The following is a 25,842-nucleotide window of genomic DNA, read 5'->3' on the forward strand; positions in this document are numbered from 1 at the left end:
ACTTTTTTCCGAGGGTGAATTATCCCTCGACGGACAGTGTGGAAAGAATCTAGCATGTTCCCATTCTGGTACGTCTCATGATTCCCAGTGTTCTAAGATTCCATGGCATTTGTAACATCGTACTTCATCGCCCCGTTGAATATAGTAGAATCCGGCCTCTGCTAGTTGTTCCTTAGTGACGTGTGGATTTTTCCAGTGACGAAAAGTTTCAAGTCGATACGCTTTGATGTCCATACTGTAAACTGATAGTTTCTATAAGCTATTGCCGACATTCTTAAGCCTAATTGCTTAAGCCTAAATTTCAATAACTTATGTTTTTCTATTTATTTTGGTTAGACTATAAGACTATTTGGCTAGAAACTAAGTCTATTTACTTCAAATACGCTACATTTTCAATTTAAAAAGCCTTATTTCCCTCTACAGAAAAATAATAAAGTCATTTACTTTTACGGAAATCCTTAAGCCTTTGCCTGTAAATAGAGTTGAGAGGTCGGCGTACGGAGCTCGAAAATCTACGTGTCTCTTCTCGAGGGGGTCCAAGAACTAAAAGAACGCTGTGTCGTATATCTAGAGATCAAATAACACTCGAAACTACAAGTAAATCCTGATTTCTCATTGGCTGAAACCAATTGACGTCACGGGAGATTGTAAAACATAACGAAAAATAGAGGTTACTGCTCATTGGTTGGCGATAAAAAATTCGTCACGTGTTAAAATAGGCAAATTAGAATAGCTGAAAATACATTGCGCTTACTTCGCCCAAATTTACTTCTGATACAACTTGAAGGTTTACGACAAAGAAGTATCGAAGCATGTCGCCGGGTGACTCAAGAAATGGTTCGGGGAGCATTTTGCAATATGCAACATCGTGCATATTTGTGCATTGCATGAGAAGGTGGCATTTTTGAAAACATTTTGAAGAAGTCATTAAAAACATTTGTCACTTGGGCTAATTATTATTTGTTTATTTTTCGAAATCTTATAACTGAAATGCATGTTACCTACAATTCGTTAAAGGCTATTGCCTGCTAGTACAACTTGTTTTTTCGCCCGACCTCCAAACTCCGTGAAAAATAGGTCTTTTTCAACCGAACCAAATTTATTTTTACACTTTCGACTATGCCCTACAACTTTTCTATTGAAACATTTTGCGTGACACCTACCGGTGAAAAAATAAATTTTCCAAAACGGCACAAAATCGTTCGATTTTTCTGAAATTTAGTAACCAAAGCCTTCCATACCTAACAAATAAACCCTGAAAATTTCAGAACCCTACCATAAATACATTTTGAGAAAAATGGCCTGATCGAGCAAATTGAGACACCCTGTATAAGGAGTTTTATTTTCCCACAAAACTTCATTCTCAATTTGTAATTGCTAGTCTATGACGTCTTGGAATACTGATAAAATGTATGTATAAAACATGATCTTAATACCGAGATTCTGTTTAACGAATATGAAATTTTCAGGAATAGCAGTAAGGTTTTTCCGGTTTCTACCACGAAAGGAGTGTTGGTAACCCTGGACTGTAATATCTACATCGGAACCCTAGAAGGAGGCGTTGGCATAGCGCTGACTGAAAGTCAATTCAAGCAATTGTGGAGAGTGAACGAGGAAATAACTTCATTCTTGGAAGACGATTCTATCCCACCCTCAACGTGGTTCTTCGAAGGATCGGAAACGAGACGGGTAGAACTGTGCATTTTTCAAGACCGTAGAGTAGTGGACGTCAGGGAAATCGTTCTTGGCACTGGGACCAATTACGGCAAGCGTGGATGCACTCTGACGCGGTACCCCTGGAAGACGTTGATGGAAAAATACGGTGAAGTGATGATCTACCATAACCAAGTCAAACGCGTCTTCAACGATATTAAAGTAACTGTACTAAACAAAGTTACCGATAAATGTTCATAAGCAGTGCAGTGGTTGTGAAGTTGATCATCTTTCGCAAAATGAGCATGACTGTTTATTGATAGATTGGAATTCCCGTTTAGATGCGTACTTGTTTGACGCCATGGCAAAAATAAGTTATACGGAAATAATCTCAAAACTTAACACATTTTTAAGCGAGGATTTTCGGGATAATATTTTGTCTTTTATTATGTGTAATTTGAAGAATATGTTACATAAAACAGTAGATTGTTAAAAAAAAATATCAATAAAAAGATTCGTATTAAAAACCACGCTTATTATTTCTTATCTCATTTACAAACATGAATCCTATCATGATACATCCTTTCACGGGGCTCGTGTCAGGACCCACGCAGTCTGGAAAATCTCACTTTATCGCGAAATTAATCAAACATAATGACTCTTGCATATCTCCCCCACCCCAACGAATAATTTGGTGTTATACAGAGTAGCAACAGAAATTATTTAATTCAGTATTGGAACATAATCCAACAGTCGAGGATTGTTGGACCCAGGAACTTTGAATCCAACAATTAGAAATGGTCATTCTCGATGACCTATTATGCGAAATAGCTAATAACAAAGACGTGACCAATTTATTCATCCGATGTTCGCATCATCGAAACACGTCGGTACTGATTTTAATGCAAAATTTGTTTTATCACGGGAAAGAGATTAGAACTCTCAATCTGAATTCGCAGTACCTCGTCATCTTCCGTTCCGCTAGAGACGTTTCCAGCGTACTAAATATTGTTAAACAAATTTATCCGTCAAATACCAAATTCGTCGTGGACGCTTTCCGTCAAGCCGTGATGAAACCGTACGGCTATTTATTCATCGATTTAAAACCAAACACTTCAGATGAATATCGGCTGCGAACGGGAATCATACCAGGAGAAGAAGCCGCGATTTTTGTTCCAAAATGAGCGTACGAACTTCAAAACGAGTTTGTAAAAACTTAAAGTTTTTGAAATATTTGAGCACTTGTAACGTGAAACAGAGAAAAGCTATCGTCAAGCTAGCAAATCGAGACGAATGCTGTATAAATGTACTTCGTGGGAACGTTCAACTTACAGATGAGCATAAGAGTCGGTTGAAGAAACATCGTAAAGTGATACACCATCTATGTCGTAAAATTCCTCTCGCTAAAAGAAAACAGATTCTAGTGCAGAAGGGGGATTTCTCCCGCTTTTATTAGCTCCACTTCTTTCAATCGTGAGCTCAGTCACCGGCGCGGCGATAAACTGCGCTATTAATAAGTAAAAATGGCCCGCAAAATGATTTTAGTTTCCGAAGACGCCTTACGTCGTATGAAAAACGCTACTCTAGAAGAAGTTGTTCTGGAACCGGAAATACCCACTTTGAGTAAGGAAATGAAAGCGATTCTCGAGAACCCCAATATGTCCCAATCCGAAAAATTATTATTTTATAATCAAACTTTACAGCGACACTTAAGTTCTAATCAGAAACCAGTTGAAAAACAACAGCAATTAAAAAAAACCTGGTACGAAGAAATTGCCACATCTATACCACCAAGTCTGCTCACCGACGCGATATCTTTGTACTATTGGACATAGCGATATATTTCGTGGAAAGAATTAGGCGAAATGGAAATTGGGGGCGGGTCGTTTCGGGATCGAACGTTATAGATTTAATTTACGACGCGGTTAGAAAAACCAAATCAAATGTCGATCCTACGGGAATTAATAATTTTTACGAAACTTTGCAAAATAATAATGTACCAAAAAAATTTATCAAGAATCCCACGAGGTTAAATTTGTTAAAATCATTATTTTATCTCGCGACTCCACCCAGACCGCAACAGTGGGTGACGATTTGACTGTATTTATCAATAAAACCTTTAACGTAAGTTAACGAGTATTTATTTAAATTTTTTGTCTCAGGATGGATGGTTGTACTGAAACTGTAGCTGTGGGTATGACGTCCAGATTAGTGGATTCTTATACCAGAAATCCGAAAATATTAACCGCTGTCATTATAATATTTATATTCGTAATAATGGAATTATCTGAATTCCTATTATGGTACTACACGGTACCCACACCGGGAAATTTTACCAATTATGGATAAACTTAGAAATATATACTACGACGTAGCAGACTCTGGCGGTTACGTTGGCCTTCGAGGATTGTATCGTTCAGCCCGAGAAAAAGGATTCAACGTATCATTGAATGAGGTTAAAGATTTTTTACAGAACCAAGATACGTATACGTTACACAAAAATGTAAAGCGGCGGTAAGAAAGAAATAAGACAATAGTTTACGGTATTGACGAACAATGGCAAGCTGATTTAATTGACCTGCAGAAACTATCGAGACAAAATAAGGGATATCGTTACATACTCGCTTGTATTGACGTATTTAGCAAATTCGCTTTCGTTGAGCTGGTGAAAGATAAGAAGGGGGCTACCATAGTGAATGCTCTGAAAAACATACTAGATGGTGAAAGGCGACCAAAACGCCTACAGAGTGATCACGGGAATGAGTTTGTTTGTAAAGCCGTTCAATTGGAGTTAAAATCACGGGGAACAGAATTTTTCGCGACGAATTCTGAAGTTAAGGCCAGTATCGTCGAACGCTTTATTCGATCGTTTAAATCAAGAATGTATCGATATTTCACTGGCAAAAATACAAATAAATACGTCGATACGCTCCAAGATTTAGTTACCGCGTACAATAACAGCTATCACCGTTCAATTAAATGTAAGCCCGTCGAAGTAACGTTGGAAAACTCTATACGGAGGTATTATTTCAGTCCGCCAGTGACCTATGATTTCTAAATTGGTGATATTGTAAGAATTAGCAAAAACAAGGGTATCTTTGAGAAAGGTTATATCCCAAATTTTTCCGAAGAATTGTTTCGAGTGATTAAGCGGATACCGAGGCAACCGGCGGTATATAAACTGGAGGCTTTGGATTCGGTACCCATTTTGGGAGTGTTTTACAAGGAAGAAGTACAAAAAGTCGGAAAAGATCTCGAGACTTGTGCTTTTAAAATTGAAAAAGTTCTCAGGCGGCGACGCAAATCTGATAATTCAGTCGAGTTACTCGTACGCTGGAAGGGGTACGGACCGCAATTTGACAGTTGGGTTCAAGAAGGAGACTTAGAATGAGTTTCTACATCACTCTACCATCCGATTCTTCGCTGAATTACTTTCCCGATAACACTCTGAGCAAATTCAGAGCTTACCTTCCGGAACATGTTCAGCTGAATGGACCTTACGAAGTAGGGTTGGCAGAAATAAGTTATCCTAGAACGTGGAACAATATCAAAGAAGAGCGGGTAGTCCGAGTTTGGACGGATGATATCATGTCGGAAGGTTTTACGGAAGAAAAACGAGCTATTATACCCAAAGCAAATTTCTCTACAATCGAAGATTTCCTTGAAATGTTAAAATTTGAGGGTAAAAATGTTGAGTTTAAATACATAAAACATCTGAAACGAGTTTCGGTTCACATTGCTAAGAGTTTTTATTGTAAAATCCCTCCTGATATAGCGGTTATGTTGGGGTTTTCGATTCAGCAAGTACAAGAACTTGAAATTAGGGAATCGACGATAGCTCCATATACCGTAGATATGGACGTGGGATTACATTCGTTGTTTGTTTATTCCGATATCGTTGAAAGTACGATCGTCGGGGACAGGAACGTACCTCTCCTAAGAATTATTAGCGTTAAAGGGAAAGACGGTGAAACTATAGACTCGATATTCACTAAACCACATTATTTACCAGTCGCGGGTTCAAATATTCAAATTATCGAAATTAACATTATGGACGACTTGGGGAACCCCGTGCGATTCGAACGTGGAAAGGTGCACGTTACTCTACATTTCAGACCACGGAGGGCCTGGCTCACCCTATAACAACACGTGCGAGAACGAGTCGCGTTCATTTTAGTAAAGCATAACGAACGACCAACATCATGAGACACTCGCAGTATAATCCCGCCGTAAGCGATTACGAGAACTACTATTTGAATCAGGCTGGCTATGGATCAATTCCTGTTTATCGAGGTGAGGGTGTTCAAAGAGGATATGGATTAGGCAATATACTAGCTTCAGCTTTTCGCAGTGCCATGCCCCTTTTCAAGCGTGGAGCCCAGTTCTTAGGAAGAAAATTCATCGATACTGGAGCGAAAGTCGTCACGGACGTTGCTAGCGGTATTCTAATCAAAAAGGCACTCGCAACTAGACCCAAAAGCGCTGGCAAAGAAACCTTAATTTCAGCCGCGGAAGTGGTTAAGCAAATGACGGGATCTGGACTTAAAAAGAAACGCTCCCGACTGCGCAAAATCACTCGACGTAAAGCCAAGAGGAGGAAAACATCGTGCCCTTCTTACTCCGATATATTTTCATAAAGCGTTATTATGGCACTGTTACATCCACATTCAAGCGGGTGTGTGAATTCGGAATTGGACCTTTTTCAAGTTCCGTTATCGCAGACGGGGATTATCGGTGGCGAATGGGTCGAATACAATCCCATTTCCAGTATTACCAACAATTCAGCGGTAACGTTTTGCATTAGTGGCAATTCAGAATCCCACGTAGACTTGTCGCAGACTCTCCTATACACGTTCAGGTGGAAGTGAAAAAACAAAATGGATCTCTCCCCAAAGCCGCCGTGATCGGTGCGGGTGGAGTGGTAACTACACCAGCTGATAATGTGGCGCCGGTCAATTTATTTTTACACAGTCTCTTTCCCGAAGTGCATCTATTTATAAACGAAAAATCCGTTACTCCTTCGGCTCAAAATTACCCGTATAAAAGTATGATTCAAACCATGCTAACTTTTGGTGACTCGGCTAAAACGAGTCATCTGACCAGCTCCTTATTCTATCGCGACACGGCGGGTGAGTTTAACGACTTTACCAAAAACGAAGGTTTCTTGAAAAGAGCTGAATTTGCTCAAAAGGGAATTATCGATATGATCGGCGTCCTCCATTTAGATGTTTGTCAACAACCTCGATATCTTCTAAACTTGGTGGATTTAAAATCTGTTTTTGGTAAACCGAACACCGATTTTTGTTTACACTCCGATGTGAAATGTCAATTGGAAATCAAATCAGCTTCGCTATATCTGAGAAAAGTTAAATTAATTCCAGAAATACCATTATCTCACGCGAAAGTATTACAATTGGCTAGAGCTAAATACCCCATCACTCGCACCGAATGCACTTCATTTTCGATCCCCCAGGGGAACATGAGTGTAGTGCACGATCATTTATTTACCGGCCAGATTCCCAATAAAGTCGTGATTGGTATGGTTAGTCAAACGGCTTTTCTAGGTGACTTAAAATTATCACCATATAATTTCTAGCACTTTAATTTAAACCACATTGGATTGTTTGTGGACGGAAACAGCGTACCCCATCGCCCTCTCACTCCTAATTTCGCGGAGAATCCAGGCTTACGCCAATTTATTTCTACAAACGGGTCAGTGGAACATTGACGAGGGAAACCAAATAAGTCGCGAAGATTACGTTGGTGGGAACTGCCTTTTCGTCTACGATTTGACGGCTGATTTGATGAGCAACGCCGCCCATTTCCATTTAGTTAAAAACGGAAATTTGAGGCTCGAGATAAAATTCGCATCAGCTTTAGCCGAAACGATTGCTGTAATTGTGTACGCGGAATTCCAGAGTTTGATTGAAATTGATAAAAACAGAACCGTGCTTTTGAACTAGAATGGATACGTTACAACTAACTAGAATTATGGAAAACGATAAGTCCACCAAAAACCTATTTCGGGGAGTTATGGCTGCGGATCAATTACCCAAATATGTGAAGACTTTCCCCTCTCTTTATATCGTGAACACGGCTACTTCGGAAATGTCCGGAGAACATTGGGTTGTACTCTATTTCTCGAAAAATAACAGTGCTACAGAATTCTTCGATTCTTTCGGGAACGCCCCCGATATGTTTCGCTTTAATGACTTTGTCAAAGAAATAGTAAAACTGTTATTTTAATTCGTTACAACTACAAGGAAATCTTAGTAGAACTTGTGGAGGCTTTTGCGTGTATTTTGCTATTAATCTATGTCGGGGTGTAAAAATGTTTGATATTGTGACCAGATTTTCTAAACAAAAAAATGATAATGATAAGATGATTAAAGAATTTGTGTATTCAAACTATTCAATAAATATTGAATAACTTTTAAATGTTTTTTTTAATTTACCAACATTCAAAACAAATTGCAAAAACACTAGTTCATAAACTTTTTTGTTAAAGTAAATTCACAGATCATTTCCAGTTGAAAATATTTCACATTTTTAGAATAATATTTGTGAAAATAAATCAAAATACTCTAAATATTCTTTTAGTCATATACATAATGTTCTATTAGTTATATACGTATTTTACGAATTCAGTCACACCTTTTTTTATCTTGTCGATCCAGTGATGTCCATAGGATAGAGTTTGAATACCGTTACCCAAAATGTATCTTTTATTATCACAAGGATTTAGAGACATTTTGTTTTGGGAAATGGTAAAGAGTAGATGTCTCTGACTCACAATTCGCATCATACAGTTGCTCGTAATTTGATTCCGAAAAAGACAATTGCGGTAGCTCGAGTGGCGGATACTTTTTTTGACGACTCTCTTGCAAACACCCTTCGCGGTTTTTTTCTCCCCCTTCTCCGAAAGGATACTATACATTTTCGGGCGTAAACCGCAAAACTCGCGAATCGGAACTCCTTCCATCTCCTCTTTCATCTTCCCAATCACTTTTTTATTTGATTCATTGTGAAGAGGATGATTAACGGGATATCCTGAGAAATCGAAGAGGTGGGAGGACTTCTGCAAGTCCGCGTAGACATCCTCGGATTGTATGTCATACGTGAGGCTGTCGGTATCTGTGAAAAGGAGTCGCGCTTTATCCCCGAAATTCTTCCGCATGTACTCGTAATGAAACTCATACATGGAAAGTTTGGATAGATCCAAAATGGAGAAGCCGGTATAAAAAGGTCTATTCAAAGAAAGTGACTTCCTCTTCATTTGAATGCCTACGAGTTCGTTGTGGAAAATAGTGAGCTTTTCAAATGCCGGAGAAGACGCTTTCTTGATGGCCCGCTCAGGTGTTTGCACGAGATGAAAGTCTATACGATTACGGAGATTTTCCATGGTCTTACCCAGTATTAGAGAAAATGAGATTAGTATTGATTATTATACCAAAAGTGCTATTATTGAGCAACTTGAAAAATTCCCGTTCAAAGTTGTTTTTGGCAAGTTTTCTTTTCTCCGTATTGAACTCGATGAAGGGACGAAGCCAAGGACTTTGGTCAAACGAGAGTATCCTGTGAACTTTAGTAAGTTTCAACCCCTTCGAAACGTAGTATTTTAAATTACGATAGTGAACTACGTAACGTTGCTTGTTGAATAGATTAGGTACAAGCGTAGAAAGAGAGTCTTTTGTGGAAAGGTTCAATTGTTTAAGCATCAGTTTATAATATGAAGAAAATAAATCGGTGGTTATTGCGCGAGATTCGGGCGCAAGGGGGTAGCAATTGTGTTCTTGATGCAATTCAGCAGGCTACTCTAAATCAACCTCCAAAATGAAACCATAGGATGACTCGTCCGATAAAGTAAGCACGTGTAAATTAGTGTAATCGAGGAGGTCTTTTGCAGGTACCCAAGCGAACTTACTAGTGGGTAGGTAGCCGACCATCGACGACCCGTACAAATTGTTCATGTCGAAGTACATTATAAAATTACTCGGCTGCTCGGGGTCGTAAGTTTCGCGTATGTATTTATTATACGCCTTGGCGAATCTGTGGCTAATCATTGAAACCCCTCCTCGAATACCGCGCTCAATAAATAAGTGCATGTCAATATCGAGGAGTAACTCCAACTTCACTTTAGTCATGTGAAGCGCAGATTCCCAGGCGAATCCTGGTCCGGTGTACGCGCAATCCAGGCCATAGTATGCTACACACATGGCGCGGAAACTTTCGAAGACGTCAGCGAGCTGGAGGGTATCCGCTTGAACGTACAAATCGTGTAGTTCACCTGTCAAGAAAATTTTCGTTAGTAACATTATTTCTTTCCATTAAAGATTTCTGGCGAAATACCTAGATTTTTTACGTTGAAAGTATTCCTCACTTGTCGGACTGATTCGTAACTTTCATCTGATATGTGTTCGTCAGTGAGAGAGTTGAAAAATGCTTCTCTGGGAGGAAGTGTCTCCTCAAACTTTGCCACGCTGCTCATGTAGTCGTAAGGATAGGTTAATTTTTTAAGTAAATACGGGACTTGATGCGAAGGATAGAAAGAGTTTAAAATATGAAATTTATCCGACCCCCCCATAGCTAGTTATTAGAGTTTCGAGGGAAGCTGGCATTAAACGAAGTGAATCGATGAAACGGAGACGACCTATAGTGAAACTTATATAAGTTTCGGTGGTTGATGGAATGCAGGAAATTTTATGTTCCTTCATCAACCCAATCCTCTGCATAATAAGATTGGCGTCGTATCTACAATTTGAAAATAAATATAATTTAGTTATAATTTCGTCGATTGTAGAAAGGAAAATAAATTACGTACCGTGATAAATTGTGCATGACGACGGGTGTAAACTTTCCAACTCTTAGCTTTAAATTACACGAATTGTGGGCCACTCCGCGAAAACGCCCTAAAAATTGTAATTAGACGTTAGCTTTCTGATAATAAAAACCACCGATAAAAGTGTAATATACCGGAATAATGACAATGGTCTCTAACTCCTGGATCGCTCTGCGTGAGAAGACCTCCACACACGTAACAATGAATGGCGTTGCGAACCGATTCTTCGACTGGTGTCAAAACCATCGGAACGTTTTTCTTTAATAATTCGGTGATGTACTCCCGTTCCACCAACAAACTTTCAAGAAAAACATCAGTAGCGTCAGTTCCTCTATAAGTCACGGGCGGATGCGGTTTTCCTATAAATTGAATATTCTTTGTAGCGAAGATATTTTTTAAAAACAGTACAAATTATAAATACCATCGGGTCTCAAAACAACATAGCTGAAACCACACGCTACATGTTCGGAAAGTTTGGTTGTTGATGAAAGTGAAGAATCGGGTAAACATGTATGGATTTTATCAATGATAGATTCAAAATCCGCGCATATGACGTAAGGTACCTATATTTAAGAAGAATATTAAAAAGTGAAAATTTGTAATAAGATTTCTTTTTTACCTTTTGTAGCCAGTCGATTTTATTGAATTTTAAAATGGGTTCTTTGTGGGGCATTTTCACAAGCTGTGGACCGTGGACATTACAGTTTTTTACGTGCTCTCTATGATTACTTTCGGCGCTTACACCAGAGTAGCGGTGTAAGCAATAACGACATACGTAAATTTTTCCGTTATGATTTGTGAAGTGACTCAACAAGCGACTAAGGTCGCTAATAAGACAAAAGCGCTGGTTTTTTCCTAACACGAGATATAGAAGGTCTATTTGTCGATCTTTCGGCACTTTGTTTTCACTGACGTGAAGCGGGAAAACTTCGTTATCATAACCAAAAACGTTTAATTGAAAAGGGAATGGAATGTCACTATAGTCTATTTCACTTTCAAATTTTTGGTATTGTTCCTTTCGGCGTCGATGTGAATTTGTAGGATGTAGTTTTGCAAGAATGCACCATAAGAAACACTTCTGGTCTTAAGTTTTAATATTTAGGAGACCTTTACCTTTACAAAGCTCCGAGGGTAGCTCTATATAGGTACCACCTACGAGTGGAAGATACGTTATAATATCCACTTGGAAAAACAAAATCCGATCAATGGTCCATCCACTACCCATGTCTTGGAATTCCCCCATTGCTTCCGCAAATTGCTTTATGCAAGAGTCTATTTGACCTGGTATTACGTCCGGCATGAGGGAAGTTTGAGTCTTGCTACGGAAATACGGTAACGCTTCAACTTCCTCGCCGTCGTTGAGCTTACGCACGTACTTCGCGCGAATAAATACGCTCCATTTTATACCCCGTTTCTTAGATAAGCGATTTTTCAAGTATTTAAATAAGGCTGAACATATAGAAGTGATTAATACCTCTGGGTCCGTTTGAGTGGTTTTCGGGGTATAACGCGAGCTAATGATGGCGTCCTCGATAACGGAAAGTTCTTCGACGTTTTCGAGAAAGTTATCCTCGGCGTCGTCTATTTCCATCGGTTTTTGAAGTGGTAGAGGATTATTTTGCCATGGCTGTGCGGGTGTCGGTGAAACTGGCTGCTGAAATGGGAGGATGGCTTCTTTACGCGATGAATCGGGTGTCGATGAATCTGAACCACTCGCGTGAATTCGCGAATGACGCTGCAATCCGTATTTGCGCGCGAAACTGTTACCACAAAGCGAACAAACGTATTTCCTATTACCGTGTTGTTCTCGTTTATGTCGATTCAAAGTAAACTTTGTCGCAAATTCTGTAACACATATGGTGCACGAAAACATTTTGACTCACTAGCCGCTACTCGCAACTGACAATGTCATCAGCTCCGATTCGAGCTTTTATACACTTTGCACCCCTAAACATTCGCTTCGCGTTGTTTAGGTTATAATAGTAGGGTCCTTCGCCAGTTGGGGAAGAGCGGGTTTTTTTTTCGGTCTTAGCGCTTGGGACGTGGGAGAATTCTTTCAATGAAAGTACATCACTACTTTGTTATTATAACGCGGGTCGCCTCTACCTCGCTAGAATGTTTTCAATGTGATAAAGAATCTTTGGAAAATTATATCTGATGCGCTCTTTAGAATTTACAAGGATTAAAAAAATAATATCTTTTTAATTCCCAACCAAAATTAAATATAATTCCTAATTACAAAAGTAAATATGGGGAGAAAGTCTATCACTGCCTTCAGATTTTACCTTCCACCATGCTTGACACCCTTTTTGAAGAGCTAGTGATCACGTGATATTTCTAACCAATAAGGATAGCACATTACGCGCGAAGTAGTGCATTTGTGGTATTCCGGTCCGCGCTCAAGATGAAAATTTTGAATTTTATTCCCTGGCAACCATGTCACCGCCTCGCGATTTCAAATAGTCTCTCTGACAAATGCTGACCATTATTTCTTTCGAAAACGGTTGATTTTAATTAATAATTACTATATCAATTGTAAAATAAACAAAAAAAGCTCGTAGCTATAGCTATTATTTCAGTTAAACTTGAAAATTGTTAGGCCTTAACATCGTAGAATTACCAATTAGTCCCGATCTCTGCTCTTAGATGGCGCCACGCTCTCCACGATTTAAGCGAGTGTTATTCTAGTTACGGTTTATTTCTTTTCAAAAGTCATGTTATTATTTTTAAAATGTCGCATTTTAGTTTCTATGATATATTTACTTTATTTAGGAACTAAATTAACCAAATTATCGAAAGCAAAAGTTTAATATTCGCATATTTTATAGATAACTATTTTTCATCGTGGCGGAGTAAAGAGGCGAGAGGGAAGTCATTTCCGAAGCCCAAAAATGTTACCCCTCAAATAAGACGTCGTGCGGCTGTACCCAAGTGCCAGACTTTCTCCCCCTATTTATTTTTGCTAATTATAAGTACGTAAAAATGAAACTTTGGTATTTTCTCTTAATATTTATTTTCACATTTCAAATTCCTCACCGAGGGTTTGTTCTAAAGCCAATAATTTTTCCAAATCATCGTTAAAGTAAATTTTTTGTTTTTTTTTAATCTGCTTCTCTGAAGGAGCGCTTCTTTTCTTCCGCTTCTGTGTGGAAAATGAAGCAGATGCGAGAAGAGTCGAAGGAACTTCGGGGGTAGAAGAAGTTGACGCTATTGATGGTAGAGACGATAGAGATGATGATGAGTTTCCGGTTAAAGGAATTGTGAATGATGATGTGGTCGGGATCAATGATAGTGTGGCTGGGATTTCCGGCGTAGAAGGATTCGGCTCGTTGTTCATTCCGAAAAAGAGTAGCGAAGCGATGGAGTCTTCTTCCGCCGATATCGTTAAATCCAGTTTTTCGATCTTAAAATAATTGTAATAAATACACGTTTTATACGTAATAAACGAAAATAAACATACCCCGATTAGTTGGTTTAACCCTCCGAGAGCCCGTCTTATGTTGGCTATGTTCGGGTGGTAACATAAGTGCACGTCAATAACTGCACACGCTTCATCCGGGCGGAATTCCACCCAAAATCCCCGATGTTGCTTCCGGATAATGACTTCGAAAGTTCGAAAATTGAAGACTGGTAATTCGGGGCGGCCGGGAATGTGTCCCAGCGCAGCCTTATATCTTAAAACCGCGACGGTAACTTTTTTGTCTAAGACGGTATTGTTAGTTGCCATTCTGAAATGAATATGATTTTGATTTTCGGGAGATGGGCTTATATATCCCAGCCAGAATTGAAATTTCTTCTGGAAGTCGTCTCCACCACAAGTAATAAATAGAGCTTATAGTTTACAACCTTTCGTAATAACAAGAATGTATTTACGCCATAGGATAAGTACGTAAAAATGAAACTTTGGTATTTTCTCTTAATATTTATTTATTTTCACATTACAAATTCCTCACCGAGGGTTTGTTCTAAAGCCAATAATTTTTCCAAATCATCGTTAAAGTAAATTTTTTGTTTTTTTTTTAATCTGCTTCTCTGAAGGAGCGCTTCTTTTCTTCCGCTTCTGTGTGGAAAATGAAGCAGATGCGAGAAGAGTCGAAGGAACTTCGGGGGTAGAAGAAGTTGACGCTATTGATGGTAGAGACGATAGAGATGATGATGAGTTTCCGGTTAAAGGAATTGTGAATGATGATGTGGTCGGGATCAATGATAGTGTGGCTGGGATTTCCGGCGTAGAAGGATTCGGCTCGTTGTTCATTCCGAAAAAGAGTAGCGAAGCGATGGAGTCTTCTTCCGCCGATATCGTTAAATCCAGTTTTTCGATCTTAAAATAATTGTAATAAATACACGTTTTATACGTAATAAACGAAAATAAACATACCCCGATTAGTTGGTTTAACCCTCCGAGAGCCCGTCTTATGTTCGGGTGGTAACATAAGTGCACGTCAATAACTGCACACGCTTCATCCGGGCGGAATTCCACCCAAAATCCCCGATGTTGCTTCCGGATAATGACTTCGAAAGTTCGAAAATTGAAGACTGGTAATTCGGGGCGGCCGGGAATGTGTCCCAGCGCAGCCTTATATCTTAAAATTGCGACGGTAACTTTTTTTGTCTAAGACGGTATTGTTAGTTGCCATTCTGAAATGATTTTGATTTTCGGGAGATGGGCTTATATATCCCAGCCAGAATTGAAATTTCTTCTGGAAGTCGTCTCCACCACAAGTAAGTCACAAAGAATAAATAACGTATTTATACAGTGGGGTATAAATAAAGATTGTATTTATCTATATTTAGTATAAATATATTCTTGGTAAATAGACTAATTCTGATTTCCATCGGTAGACCTATTAGACGGTTGTAAGTAAAAATGTTTCTATTTAACCATTCTACTTCCCAATGTTTGATTCAAGTAAATGTATATGAGAGAGGTAAAAAGAAAAAAATCAGATATGGTTAAGACGAAAATATTTTATTTATATTTTTTCCATAAATTTATCTGATGCGCTTTAAATAATGCACAATTGAAATTTTGAAAATGGTATTTGCAGACCCTTGGACCCAAATCTGCAATTTTTTTTAAATTTTGGGCATCCAATGTCCTCAACGTTAATGATCTTCTTAACGAAACGATTCGAGAGGAACGATTTTTTCTCCAGACCTTTCGCTTATACGCAATAGTCGCAAGTACCCCACTTTATCCTAAAATATCTACATTCTGAATTGTTTAACAAAACCGCCCTATAGGCCAAAATTTATGTTCAAGCTGTACCGGGTATGCCAAAAACGTATGAAATACTCAAACCACGCCATACGCCATAAAATTATTGCAAGTAAAATATTTAATTAACTCTGAAAAATTGCTTGTTATTAGTTTTAATTACGGTTGATCTAATCCTATGCAATTTTAATTTTACTTTCAGTTATTTTAATGCAAAGTAATTTTTTTAAAATAGGTATTTTTCAAAAGAAGTAATAAAATATGATTTTCAGTTAATAATATTTATTAACGTTTAACCTATCCGGGACGATTTTCACCAATTTTGTTTCAACTTAGGGAAGAAGACCTTTGTGTACAAACGTTTTTCACAGTTTAAACAAAATTGGTGAAAACCAACTCAGATAGTGTCATAGTAACTAAAATATTATTTTCTTAGCCCAACAACTTCTTCTTCAATTAAATCACCAATTAATTTCAAAATATCGCGTTTTGCACGACGTTGATTTTTAGGTAATAAAGATTTCATATCGTCTTTCAAACTTGAAAGCAACAATTCAATTGGGTTGTTTCTTGGTGATTCCACTTCATTGGAACAACCCTTCCCGATTTTATCGTTATTCTATTTGAATATTTTAGGAGGAGTTATTTTTTTTTGATAGGTGGTTGATCTGGGTCATCACCTGGATTTTTTATAGTGCAATTTGACGCTCTTGTATTAGAAGTGTTTGAAGACGATGGGACTGACGAATTAGATGTAGAATTCGATTGGGGTTGAAAAATTAGCCGCTGCAGATGTAGACCGGGCAGACTGAAATTGAATGTTGTTACACTCCGAATTTAAACTATTATTTCTTGCCCCTTTTGCAATCAATAGCTCTTCCTCCTCGTTATCCGAAAAAGGTAGTGTAAAGTTATCTATAATAAATTATCCCATTGTCGTACTCATTATTTCAGATGAATCTTTATTTGATGTTGCCATAATGCTCGTTTATCTATGAATGTACCAAAATTGAAATTAGATTACATGTTGGCTAAATGTTCCCAGGGTTCACGTGAGGTGTATTCACTTCCACTTAATTGGCATGAAGCTATTGCCTTTTTCTCTCTCACATATTTATCACGTATAGCTTTCCAGCCGGCCTTTAATTCATCAACTGTAAAATAATACACGTTATTAAACTGTTTACCTTAGTTTAAAAAGTAAACATAATTCTTTAGCCTTGGCTTAAACTTACCTGTGTCTCCCATTCTTTCTGATATCCTTATCCAGGCCGCCTCTTTATTTCGATTATTTTTATAAATATGAAGTTGGCTGTTCCAAAGTTCGGGGAACCCTTTTATTTCATGAATTAAATTTTCCTCATTAATTGATTGTTTAAATTTTTTGTCCATCTTTATAATATTAACGAGAGAAAATACGGGACACGATAGTAAAACCGCCAGAAAGCAGACGTCTCTACATTCCATAGAGGATTAGTGACGTCAAACTGTACCACGTGAGACACGTGATCCTAGGCTGGAGGCTTATTGGATTAAAATTTTCGAGCTAAAATCGAATGAATTTAGTGTGGACGAGTTGAGAAACTAACACTCGTTTCAAGCGTAGAAGCGTCCCGCGCAAAAAAAAGGATAGTGTGGACGGGCCTCTTATGGATTAAAGCGCTATGAATTTTTCATACAGCCAAATCTTTGCCTGGCATTTCGGTTTAGTATCTCACACCAACTAGTGAAAACAAAACATTAATATCATAAATTTAGAAAGCTTGACCATTGTTTTTATTATCACACAGTGAGTACAGATAACCATCACAGCTGTTATTTTATTGATTCATTCATATTATTGGATGCAGATATAAACTTTCCTAACTTAGAGAATGAATCTTAAAAAATTATAGATAACTTACACTGAATTGAATTGACCTTTTGTGGGGTCCATGGCTTCCTCGCTTCTTGCTCTGTAATTTTTTCATTCTTTTTGGCACTTTTCCCGTGAAGCTCAGCAGTTACCCATGATATTACTGTAGCTTAATCTTTTGCAAACTTGGAAAATGTATTTTCGGTTAAATAATTTTCCCCATTTTTCTTTTTCCATATGTAACGGACCTAAATGTACTCCAACAAATTAAGAGGCTGTTAATTCCGTTAATCATTTACGAGTCCCAAATATGGGACACTCTTATAATCCAATTAATTCATTATCGACATCGCCAGCTACTTGGTAAATAATTTTTAGTTCTTTATTTTTGGTCTCATTTGCACTTTTACACTCCTGGGGTAGCTGTGATTGCTTCGTTATCCAAATAGTTTCGAGTGTATTTCATTAAAAAGGCGTTGTGAGAAAATTGTTGCCCCAAGATCTTGTCCGCTGCGTGGAAGGCTTGGAAAAGTTTTCTTTGCTTTAAAAGATTGTTTTATTTCATTTTATAATTATCGATTACGTAGTAGAGGATGTCTTTTTGCTGCACACTATTCATTGTCTAATGAACCCGTTTTCTCATCAGCGAAAATTGATCAATACTATACACTTTTACAGCATCTTCAGTAATTTATTTATTTTATTGCGCCTTAATCATCCTATAAACGTTTGACTTATTTTTAATAAATGTGTAGCTTTGAACACGCTGGAAAGCACTGGCACTTTTGTAGCTCTCCAATGTTGCTTACACTCACCACTTAAGGTCTTCCGACATAAGTTACAAGCATTTTTTAACAATCGTAATTACTGATTAGTGTGCACTTTTCACAAACTTTATTACTGACATTTGTTTGCAATATATTTTATCACGATATTTTTTAGGAATTATGTTAACTTATATCTCTACAACTGTTGGCCGCAGAGGAAGTCGACTCGGACTCAGCCTTTCACACATTCCCGACTCGAACGGATTCAGTTACTATTTTTCTCCTTATATTAAGCTTACTGCTAAGTTGTACTATATTCTCGATACGAAGGTTACTATTTCAACTCCAAACTTCCCGGCCGAGTTGAAACCTTCTTTTTTCCGCCTCCCAACTCGAGTTATTTTTGGTTCCACACACAGTGGCGGCGCCCGGATATTACTATGGGTGGGCTACTTAATTCTTTAATTTGGGGGCCCACCTTTACATACACAAACAAAACTGTGACAAAAACGGTTTATTTTTAATAATTTACAAAAGAAATGTACATGACTGTTTAAATGTACTCGGATGTTATTTTATTTTAGTTGTGAAAGAATGAAAGCCGTCTGTTAAAGGCTTTTCCAAATTCCTCAATGATACCCGAAGTGTTTTCTAATAGGTTTTTGCTAAGGTCTCGGTTTATTGATAGTACACTTATATTTGTAAGCCTTGATTCATTCATTGTTGTACAGAAATCCGATTTTTTTCGTTTCATAGAGCTGAAACTTCTTTCGCTGTTAGCACTACTTACAGGAATACAAAGTACTAAATTAAAGAAATTTATCACATCACGAAAGTAGGTTCTTATAACATTCTAAAGTAGTTTCAAGTGTCTTTTTCTTTAAAAGGGTTCTGTTAACTCTAAACTGACTTTTTCAATTATTGATTTCAAAATCAAATCGATTAAAGTCTCCACGAAACTAACTACTTTATTCTCATCCAGAAACAATTCACTTTTATGATCGGCAGCAGCAAAACCTTCAAATAAAGCTTCATTTACTAAAATCATTTGTCTCATTTCTGAAGTAACATGTCTATTAACTACAAAATAGTTTGACCTAATTTTATGAAATGTACTTATTGCTTTTTCATTTATATCCACGGTCTCTCGGTTTCCTGTAGTGCTTGCGACCAAATAACTCCTCAGTTTTTGTGATTGCACTTTACGACTTTTACTATTAATATTCGTAGTAGTTACTTTGTCATTTTTATTATCGGGAACTGGAACACTATTTTAATTGGCGAATTCGACAGAATTCTTCCAAAACCTGTCGAAGGTTTCAATATTTATCATATCTTCTAAATTATCTACGGTAGCGGTGCAAATGTGAACAGCTTTTATTAAATAGAGTTAAGGTTCTTTCATAAAAACGGATAAAACATTTGTTGTACCTAAAATTTCGTCCAAAAACACAAGAACCACCAATGTAGGAAAAGATTCGAATTGATGGAGATATCCATTACATTCCGCAACTTATTCTGGTTTTCAACAATATTTTGCAAAGCCAAGGTCACAGTCTATTCGCGTTCTGAAATACTGCATCCCCTTCTTCTTGCTGAACCACCTTCTATCACAACTTCGCGGAATTTTTAATATATCTTTGTAGCCAAAGGCTTTTTGACTGTTTAAAAAATATTCACTTCTTAAAACGGAATTTGATTGAAAATTGTAAATTTGCTTGCAGCAGACCTAGCAATTCACGAACATACGAAATTTTAGTACAGCAATCAACAAGAACTAAATTTAGCCGATGACCATAACAATCCACATATGGGCAATATCCTCCAACGGCATTCTCCATTTTGACGCGCACACCGTTTTTTTCACCAGCCATTACACTTGCGCCGTCGTAGCTTTGTGCGACACATTTTCTAATGTCAAGGTTGTTTTTATTTAAAATATTTAAAATTGAATTGGAAATCGACAGAGCATCAAAAGCGTGCAAATCGCTAAAGCCTAAAATGTCTCCTGTATTTCACCTTTATATGTATAGCGAATGCAAACACTAAGTTGCTCTATGCCACCATTTTCCTTTGATTCATCAGCTATGATGGAAAAAGATTCAAATGAATCCTTAATCTCAGTTGTGATCATTTTTTGAACGAGACCAGCACTAATACTAATTATTTCATTTTGAATGTCGTGGTGAATATATTTTGCATTGTTTGCCATTTCATCCATCTTCCTTTTTAAATCTGGGAAATTTATTTTAAGTAGTTCCAGTATTTCAATGAAATTGCCGCGATTCCCACTTTGATCAATTTCTCTGTGACCTCTTAACGCTATGTCTTGTTGAGTACAGAGAAGAATGACTTCAATGTGTGCCGATAAAACGTCTCTGTTCCTTGTTATGTCTTCTTTGTGAGTTTTTTTAAGTTGAGCTATGACCGAGCCTTGTGGTAGCGTAATTGACTGTTTGTACGATAGATATTTTTCAAATGCTACCTGGTGTGATGACCTTCTTGAAAGAAAATGTTCATTCAACATTTTTTATCTAAAGAATTTAAATTATTGGAATATTCCGTGAAAGAAAATAAAGTTTTTGTTTCTGTTGTCGACATTTTTCAAGTTTAAAATCATACTTCGTGTACCAATCGGCACTGAAGCTTCGTTTTTGCCCTTTAAAAGACGTTATAGGAAAGGTCTGGAGTACTGGTTGGATTGAAATTGAATCTTTATCCAAACTAATATCTTCAATGTCTATTTTATGTTTTACTATTAATGGACACATTTTTTGAACAGCATCACCTGTAAAGTTAAAATTTATAAATATACCCTTTACATTAAATAAAACTATAGCCACTTCACACGACTGACGAAACAACTAGTGTTCGAAGCCAGACGTGGTAATCTGTTTTGCGCTCACGATGACTGAAATCGGTTTAAAACTAGTTAAGTGGGTTTAGGCTCTCATGTGACCATGGTTTGAGGTATACTACGCGTTAAATTCCGTTAAACAAATCACACCGAGTAAATTTTCATGCGGACTGCAGTTTTCAACATATCATATTAATATACCGAAAATTCGTTTCCTTTAAAAAACCAAGTTAAAACATCTGCAATTCCGTAAATTAATATTCCACTTGAAAGAACGGTTTCAAAATTGGCCACAACGTCTAAACCGCAATTTTTATTTGAATGGTCAGTACGCGATTTCAAGTGTGACGTTCCTAGTACAATCTTTAACAACGTTACTGCGTCGCGAGTCTGACGGTAGCAACACGATCGAATTAAATAAAGAAGTAAAGAAACTGGTCAAAGGCCTAGTGGCCTCAGCAATATGTTCTTATTATTCTGTATATTCTAAAAGTGTACTAAGAATAGAAATCAGATTTCTATGGTACTAAGTCTCCCCACCTACGGAATAGCGAATTTAATTATATATTTCGTAATGGCAACCATAACTTAAACTGAAACATTTTTATGACTTATGAGAGGATAAGAAAATTAAATCGTAAGGCACTTATAATTTTTGGTCAGACTAATTCCCTAAGCTCATTTTAAATTTTCGAAAGATAATAGTATAAGTAGCAAAATGTTACAACCTTTGTAGAAAATATTAAAACCTTTAGAATAGTCTTCCAGTGACTCTTCAAAGTAATCCAATTCTTCAGCCTCAAAATCAGAGTCGTTAGACAGAAGCGCTTGCTTAACAATCACTTTCGCAGTTTTTTTTCACTAAATACAAATAAATCGCTTTCAAAAGTTAAAGATTCTCTTCGGAGATCATTACTCGTGATCATAAACGCAAAATTTAACAATTATTAATTTAAACTAGTAAATAGTAAGTAATATACTATAGAGACAGATACTTCAGGGTTTAAAATAAACTTTTATTAAAAAAGAATATTGGGGAAGCTTTTCGAGATCACTCGCTCCTTTTCAACCCTTAGATAGAAATGGCGATAAATCCAAATACAACAAACAAATAGCAAAATCAGTGTACAGTTATTTTTGTTGAACGCGCTCTTCCCTTTTTTGGCCTAAAAACCTTTTAAAACTGCCCCAATTACTCACTTTCAAATTTCCCCCGTTTAGGTTCATACCCCCTCTGTCAGCAATAAAAATGCTTTCTCTGAAGTTCCGTCTGAACCAATTTTTTTCTTTTTCCAACACTCTCGCTAAGCTTCTTAAAAGGATGCTGGCGTGTTCATCCCTCCTACTTCGCCTCCCTTCCTATCCTCCTTGCAAAAACACTTGCCACGCTTTATTTTATCTTTATTTTGGAAATTGGGACTCGGAAAACCGCGCAAAATATCATCTGTCTAACGATGCAATACTTTTTGATTCTTTTGAAGTAGCTAGTTTAGCAACTAAACGAATCAAGGCTGCGTTCGAAAAAAATATTAGAAATCACTTTTCAGTGCTCGCAACTTAAAAACTGAGCAGGCTTTTAATTCGGATTTTGATATTTCTAGTTTCGCAAATCATTTTAGGGGGCTGTTTGGGGCCCCTACAAGCGAAATAAAAGTAAGCTGTAGCCTGCGTAGTTTACACCTGGCGCCGCCACTGCCCCCAAACTCTAAAAAAAAGCCATGTTCTATGATTTTCTAAGAGGTCCTACGGTCACGTGGGGTTTTAGGGGACACCAATCATACATAGAGGTGGATATATTTTTAGGCAATATTAACCGGGATATAAAGTCAGTCTTATTGTATAAGTACGCTCTAGGAATGTTGAAAGTTACTTGGAATAGCTTTATGGCTCAGTCGTCATAGCTGTTAGTTGTCTAAGAACAATGGCATTTCATGGCGGCATATCTGGGCTTTTACGGTAATTGACAGCGGCGATATAAGAAGTAACAAATACTCTTTACGTTTCACCCTTAAATTTCAAAATGTTCAAAACAAGGTGAAAGGTATAACTAGTGGCCGTAGTTATGACAAGACCGAGATTTCTGCGAAAAGAAGAATTCTAAATCCATTGGCACGATATCCTTTGTGACGCGGCGACCCAAAAAGGTTTCGAGCATCTCTAGAGTCATTAATTAACCGAAGGGGGAAAGGAGACCAATTAGAGCCGAAAATATATACGGATATTAATTATCCATCACAATAATAACATAATGTGACACTGCCTCCTCCCCCACACCGAACGTCCACGTTAAGTTCTATGGCCTACGATGCTAATGAGTAAGAGGTCGACAAGAAACGGTTTCACGGAGGCGTAAGGATGCCTTGCGCTCGTTTGGACACGGGGTTGCAAGTCCCGGTCTTGGAAGATATAGCTTAAGCTGACTAACATGATGGGTTCCTTTTAACAAATTATTAGTTTCCTTATGTCTTAACCGATAGGCATGCCCAGACAGTTTATCCGATATTTAAAATAGCCCATCCCAGGCGAAGCTGAGTTTATGGGATATGTACTCTCCGGCCGAGGGTTTCTTTAACATGGTTTGTTTTACTTCAATTTTACATAGTGATGCTTTTTATAAAACAGCACCTTTTTCCGCGCTTGCGTTTGTGCTATTCTAGTCCTCGCTTTTTCCACAACATTTTCCAACCGGATCTTAGGTATATTAATTTCATTATGGCTTATTAACCCGTCCAAATCGAGAAGAGCGCCCACCACGTAGTCGGGATCGACTATTGCCTCCTAAAATCGGGATTTGATGACTCTTTTTTAGTTCTCCGAAGAAGGGAGTGGTGACTGCCAGCACTTGGTCGTAAACTAGGAGAAGTTTCCAAATGACGAGATGGGCAACGGGCTCTTACCTTTGAAACACATCCGTTGCCGTCTTGATTTGTTTTAACAGCCGCAAGATCTCAATCTTTTGCCACTGATGGGAACACCGTCTTTGGGAAATTTGGCCCACTCAAAGCTTCGACTTAAAGGTGTCAATTGAAGTTGAAAACACTGTGGTAAAAACTAAAAATCTAATTTCAAATTATACTATACTATTAATAATTACATATAATTTTTTATAGGATCAAACTCCCATTCCACAAAGGAAACGAAAACACAAGCTGTTACAAACTCCAAAACTTAATAAAGCAGTTCTCAATGCAGAGGAAGAAAAATTTAACTTTCAGTTGCATTATGTTTTATCCCAGTATAAAATTTTAAATGCCAATGTTTAAGGAGGAAACTCCGAAAGTCAAAAAACTGAAGTATATCCAGGGCATAAAGTTATGTTTACACGAAGATGGAAAGGAAAATACCACAGATAAATTCAACTTTTTGTCACCCTCTCCGTCTATGGACTTAAAACCAAATGGTGTAATCTTTAACCAACACAAAAATGATGTGATTGTCTTACAGTGTGTTTTCTCTTAATTAGATAAACTGAATGTAGAAATAACAGTTTGCCTTGAAAACTAACAGTGATAATTACTAAGCTTGTCCCGGAAATGATGATCACGATTTGGTTACCATTTACAAGTCACGTGTAAAAAACAAACACAAAATGAAAAGCCATTATGCGGAACAGTTAAATTCTGTTTATTGTAAAGAGAAAGAAGAAATGTCAAACATGTATTAATCACAGAAGAAGGTTAAGAGTTTTGCGTCATAGAGCGAAAACGTTGACCAAGACTGAGGAAGGAAAGGTTATATTAGAGAAAAAATCTAAGAAATGTGTGCGAAAAAAAAAAAGAGATTTCTGCATTCAAGCAATTATTTAAAGCTCGTTTTCAGAATGATAAACCAGGGTCTTTTAAGACAATCCTTTTAAAACAGCAAATTAAAGCTCTCGAGCGACCTAATTTTGGAAGGTTCAGTATCATAAGATCGACTCTCATAAGGTCGACTGAACCTGCCCATAAGGTCGACTGTCGACCTTATGAACACTATGGGCAGTCCATAAGGTCGACTCTCCTACCCTAACCATAAGATCGACTTCCATAAGATCGACTGCTCACAAGGTCGACTTTTTGAAGTCAAATCAAAGTCACCTGATAGTTAAGCCATAGAAAATAGAAGGGCTTATTAGCCTTTGACAACTGTACTAGGTAAGGCCTGTCGATCTAATGAACCACCATGTTGCTCATAAGATCGAGTGCTCATAAGATCGACTCTCATTTCCTTCTTAAGATACTGTAAATAGAGTAATAATTCTGCAATAGAGTTTTCTGAGATCCTACTGTTGCAAACACGAAATTTATTTGACTTGTTATTAGATAATTTTTAATTTTCATCGAAATGTGTGTATGTTTTTTTAAATTGGTAATTAACTTCTTATTTAAACCAAAAGAGTGTGATTTCCAAAATTTTTAAACTTGAGTTAAATTATTCGGAAAGCATCCAAATTATATATTTGCTTTCAACCAGACGGCGACACGGCATAGGTTTCGTTTGCAATAAAGAGTATATGTTTTTTTAACTAGTTTTAGCTTTGGTTTTAGTTAGATCATGAATTTATTCATTTTAAAATGAATAAATTCATGGTTAGATTCATAATTATTTAAAATTATTTATGTTAAACCAGCATTAATAATGCCGGTTTAAATGGTTTTATTTAAATAGTTTGAG

General features: G+C 37.3%; 1 protein-coding gene across 1 annotated transcript; it reads right to left on the reverse strand.

The window, feature by feature from the left end:
* Positions 1 to 20,328: 20,328 nt before the first annotated feature.
* LOC149937463 (zinc finger MYM-type protein 1-like) lies at positions 20,329 to 20,859 on the reverse strand. The gene has a single exon (XM_090153775.1). It carries the CDS (start codon positions 20,857 to 20,859, stop codon positions 20,329 to 20,331), a length of 531 nt encoding a protein of 176 aa, XP_090009901.1.
* Between the last annotated feature and the right edge of the window lie 4,983 nt (positions 20,860 to 25,842).

The sequence above is a fragment of the Leiobunum rupestre genome, chromosome 7, assembly GCF_980474605.1.
Source record: "Leiobunum rupestre chromosome 7, qqLeiRupe1.1.hap1, whole genome shotgun sequence".
Classification (NCBI taxonomy): Eukaryota; Metazoa; Arthropoda; class Arachnida; order Opiliones; family Sclerosomatidae; genus Leiobunum; species Leiobunum rupestre.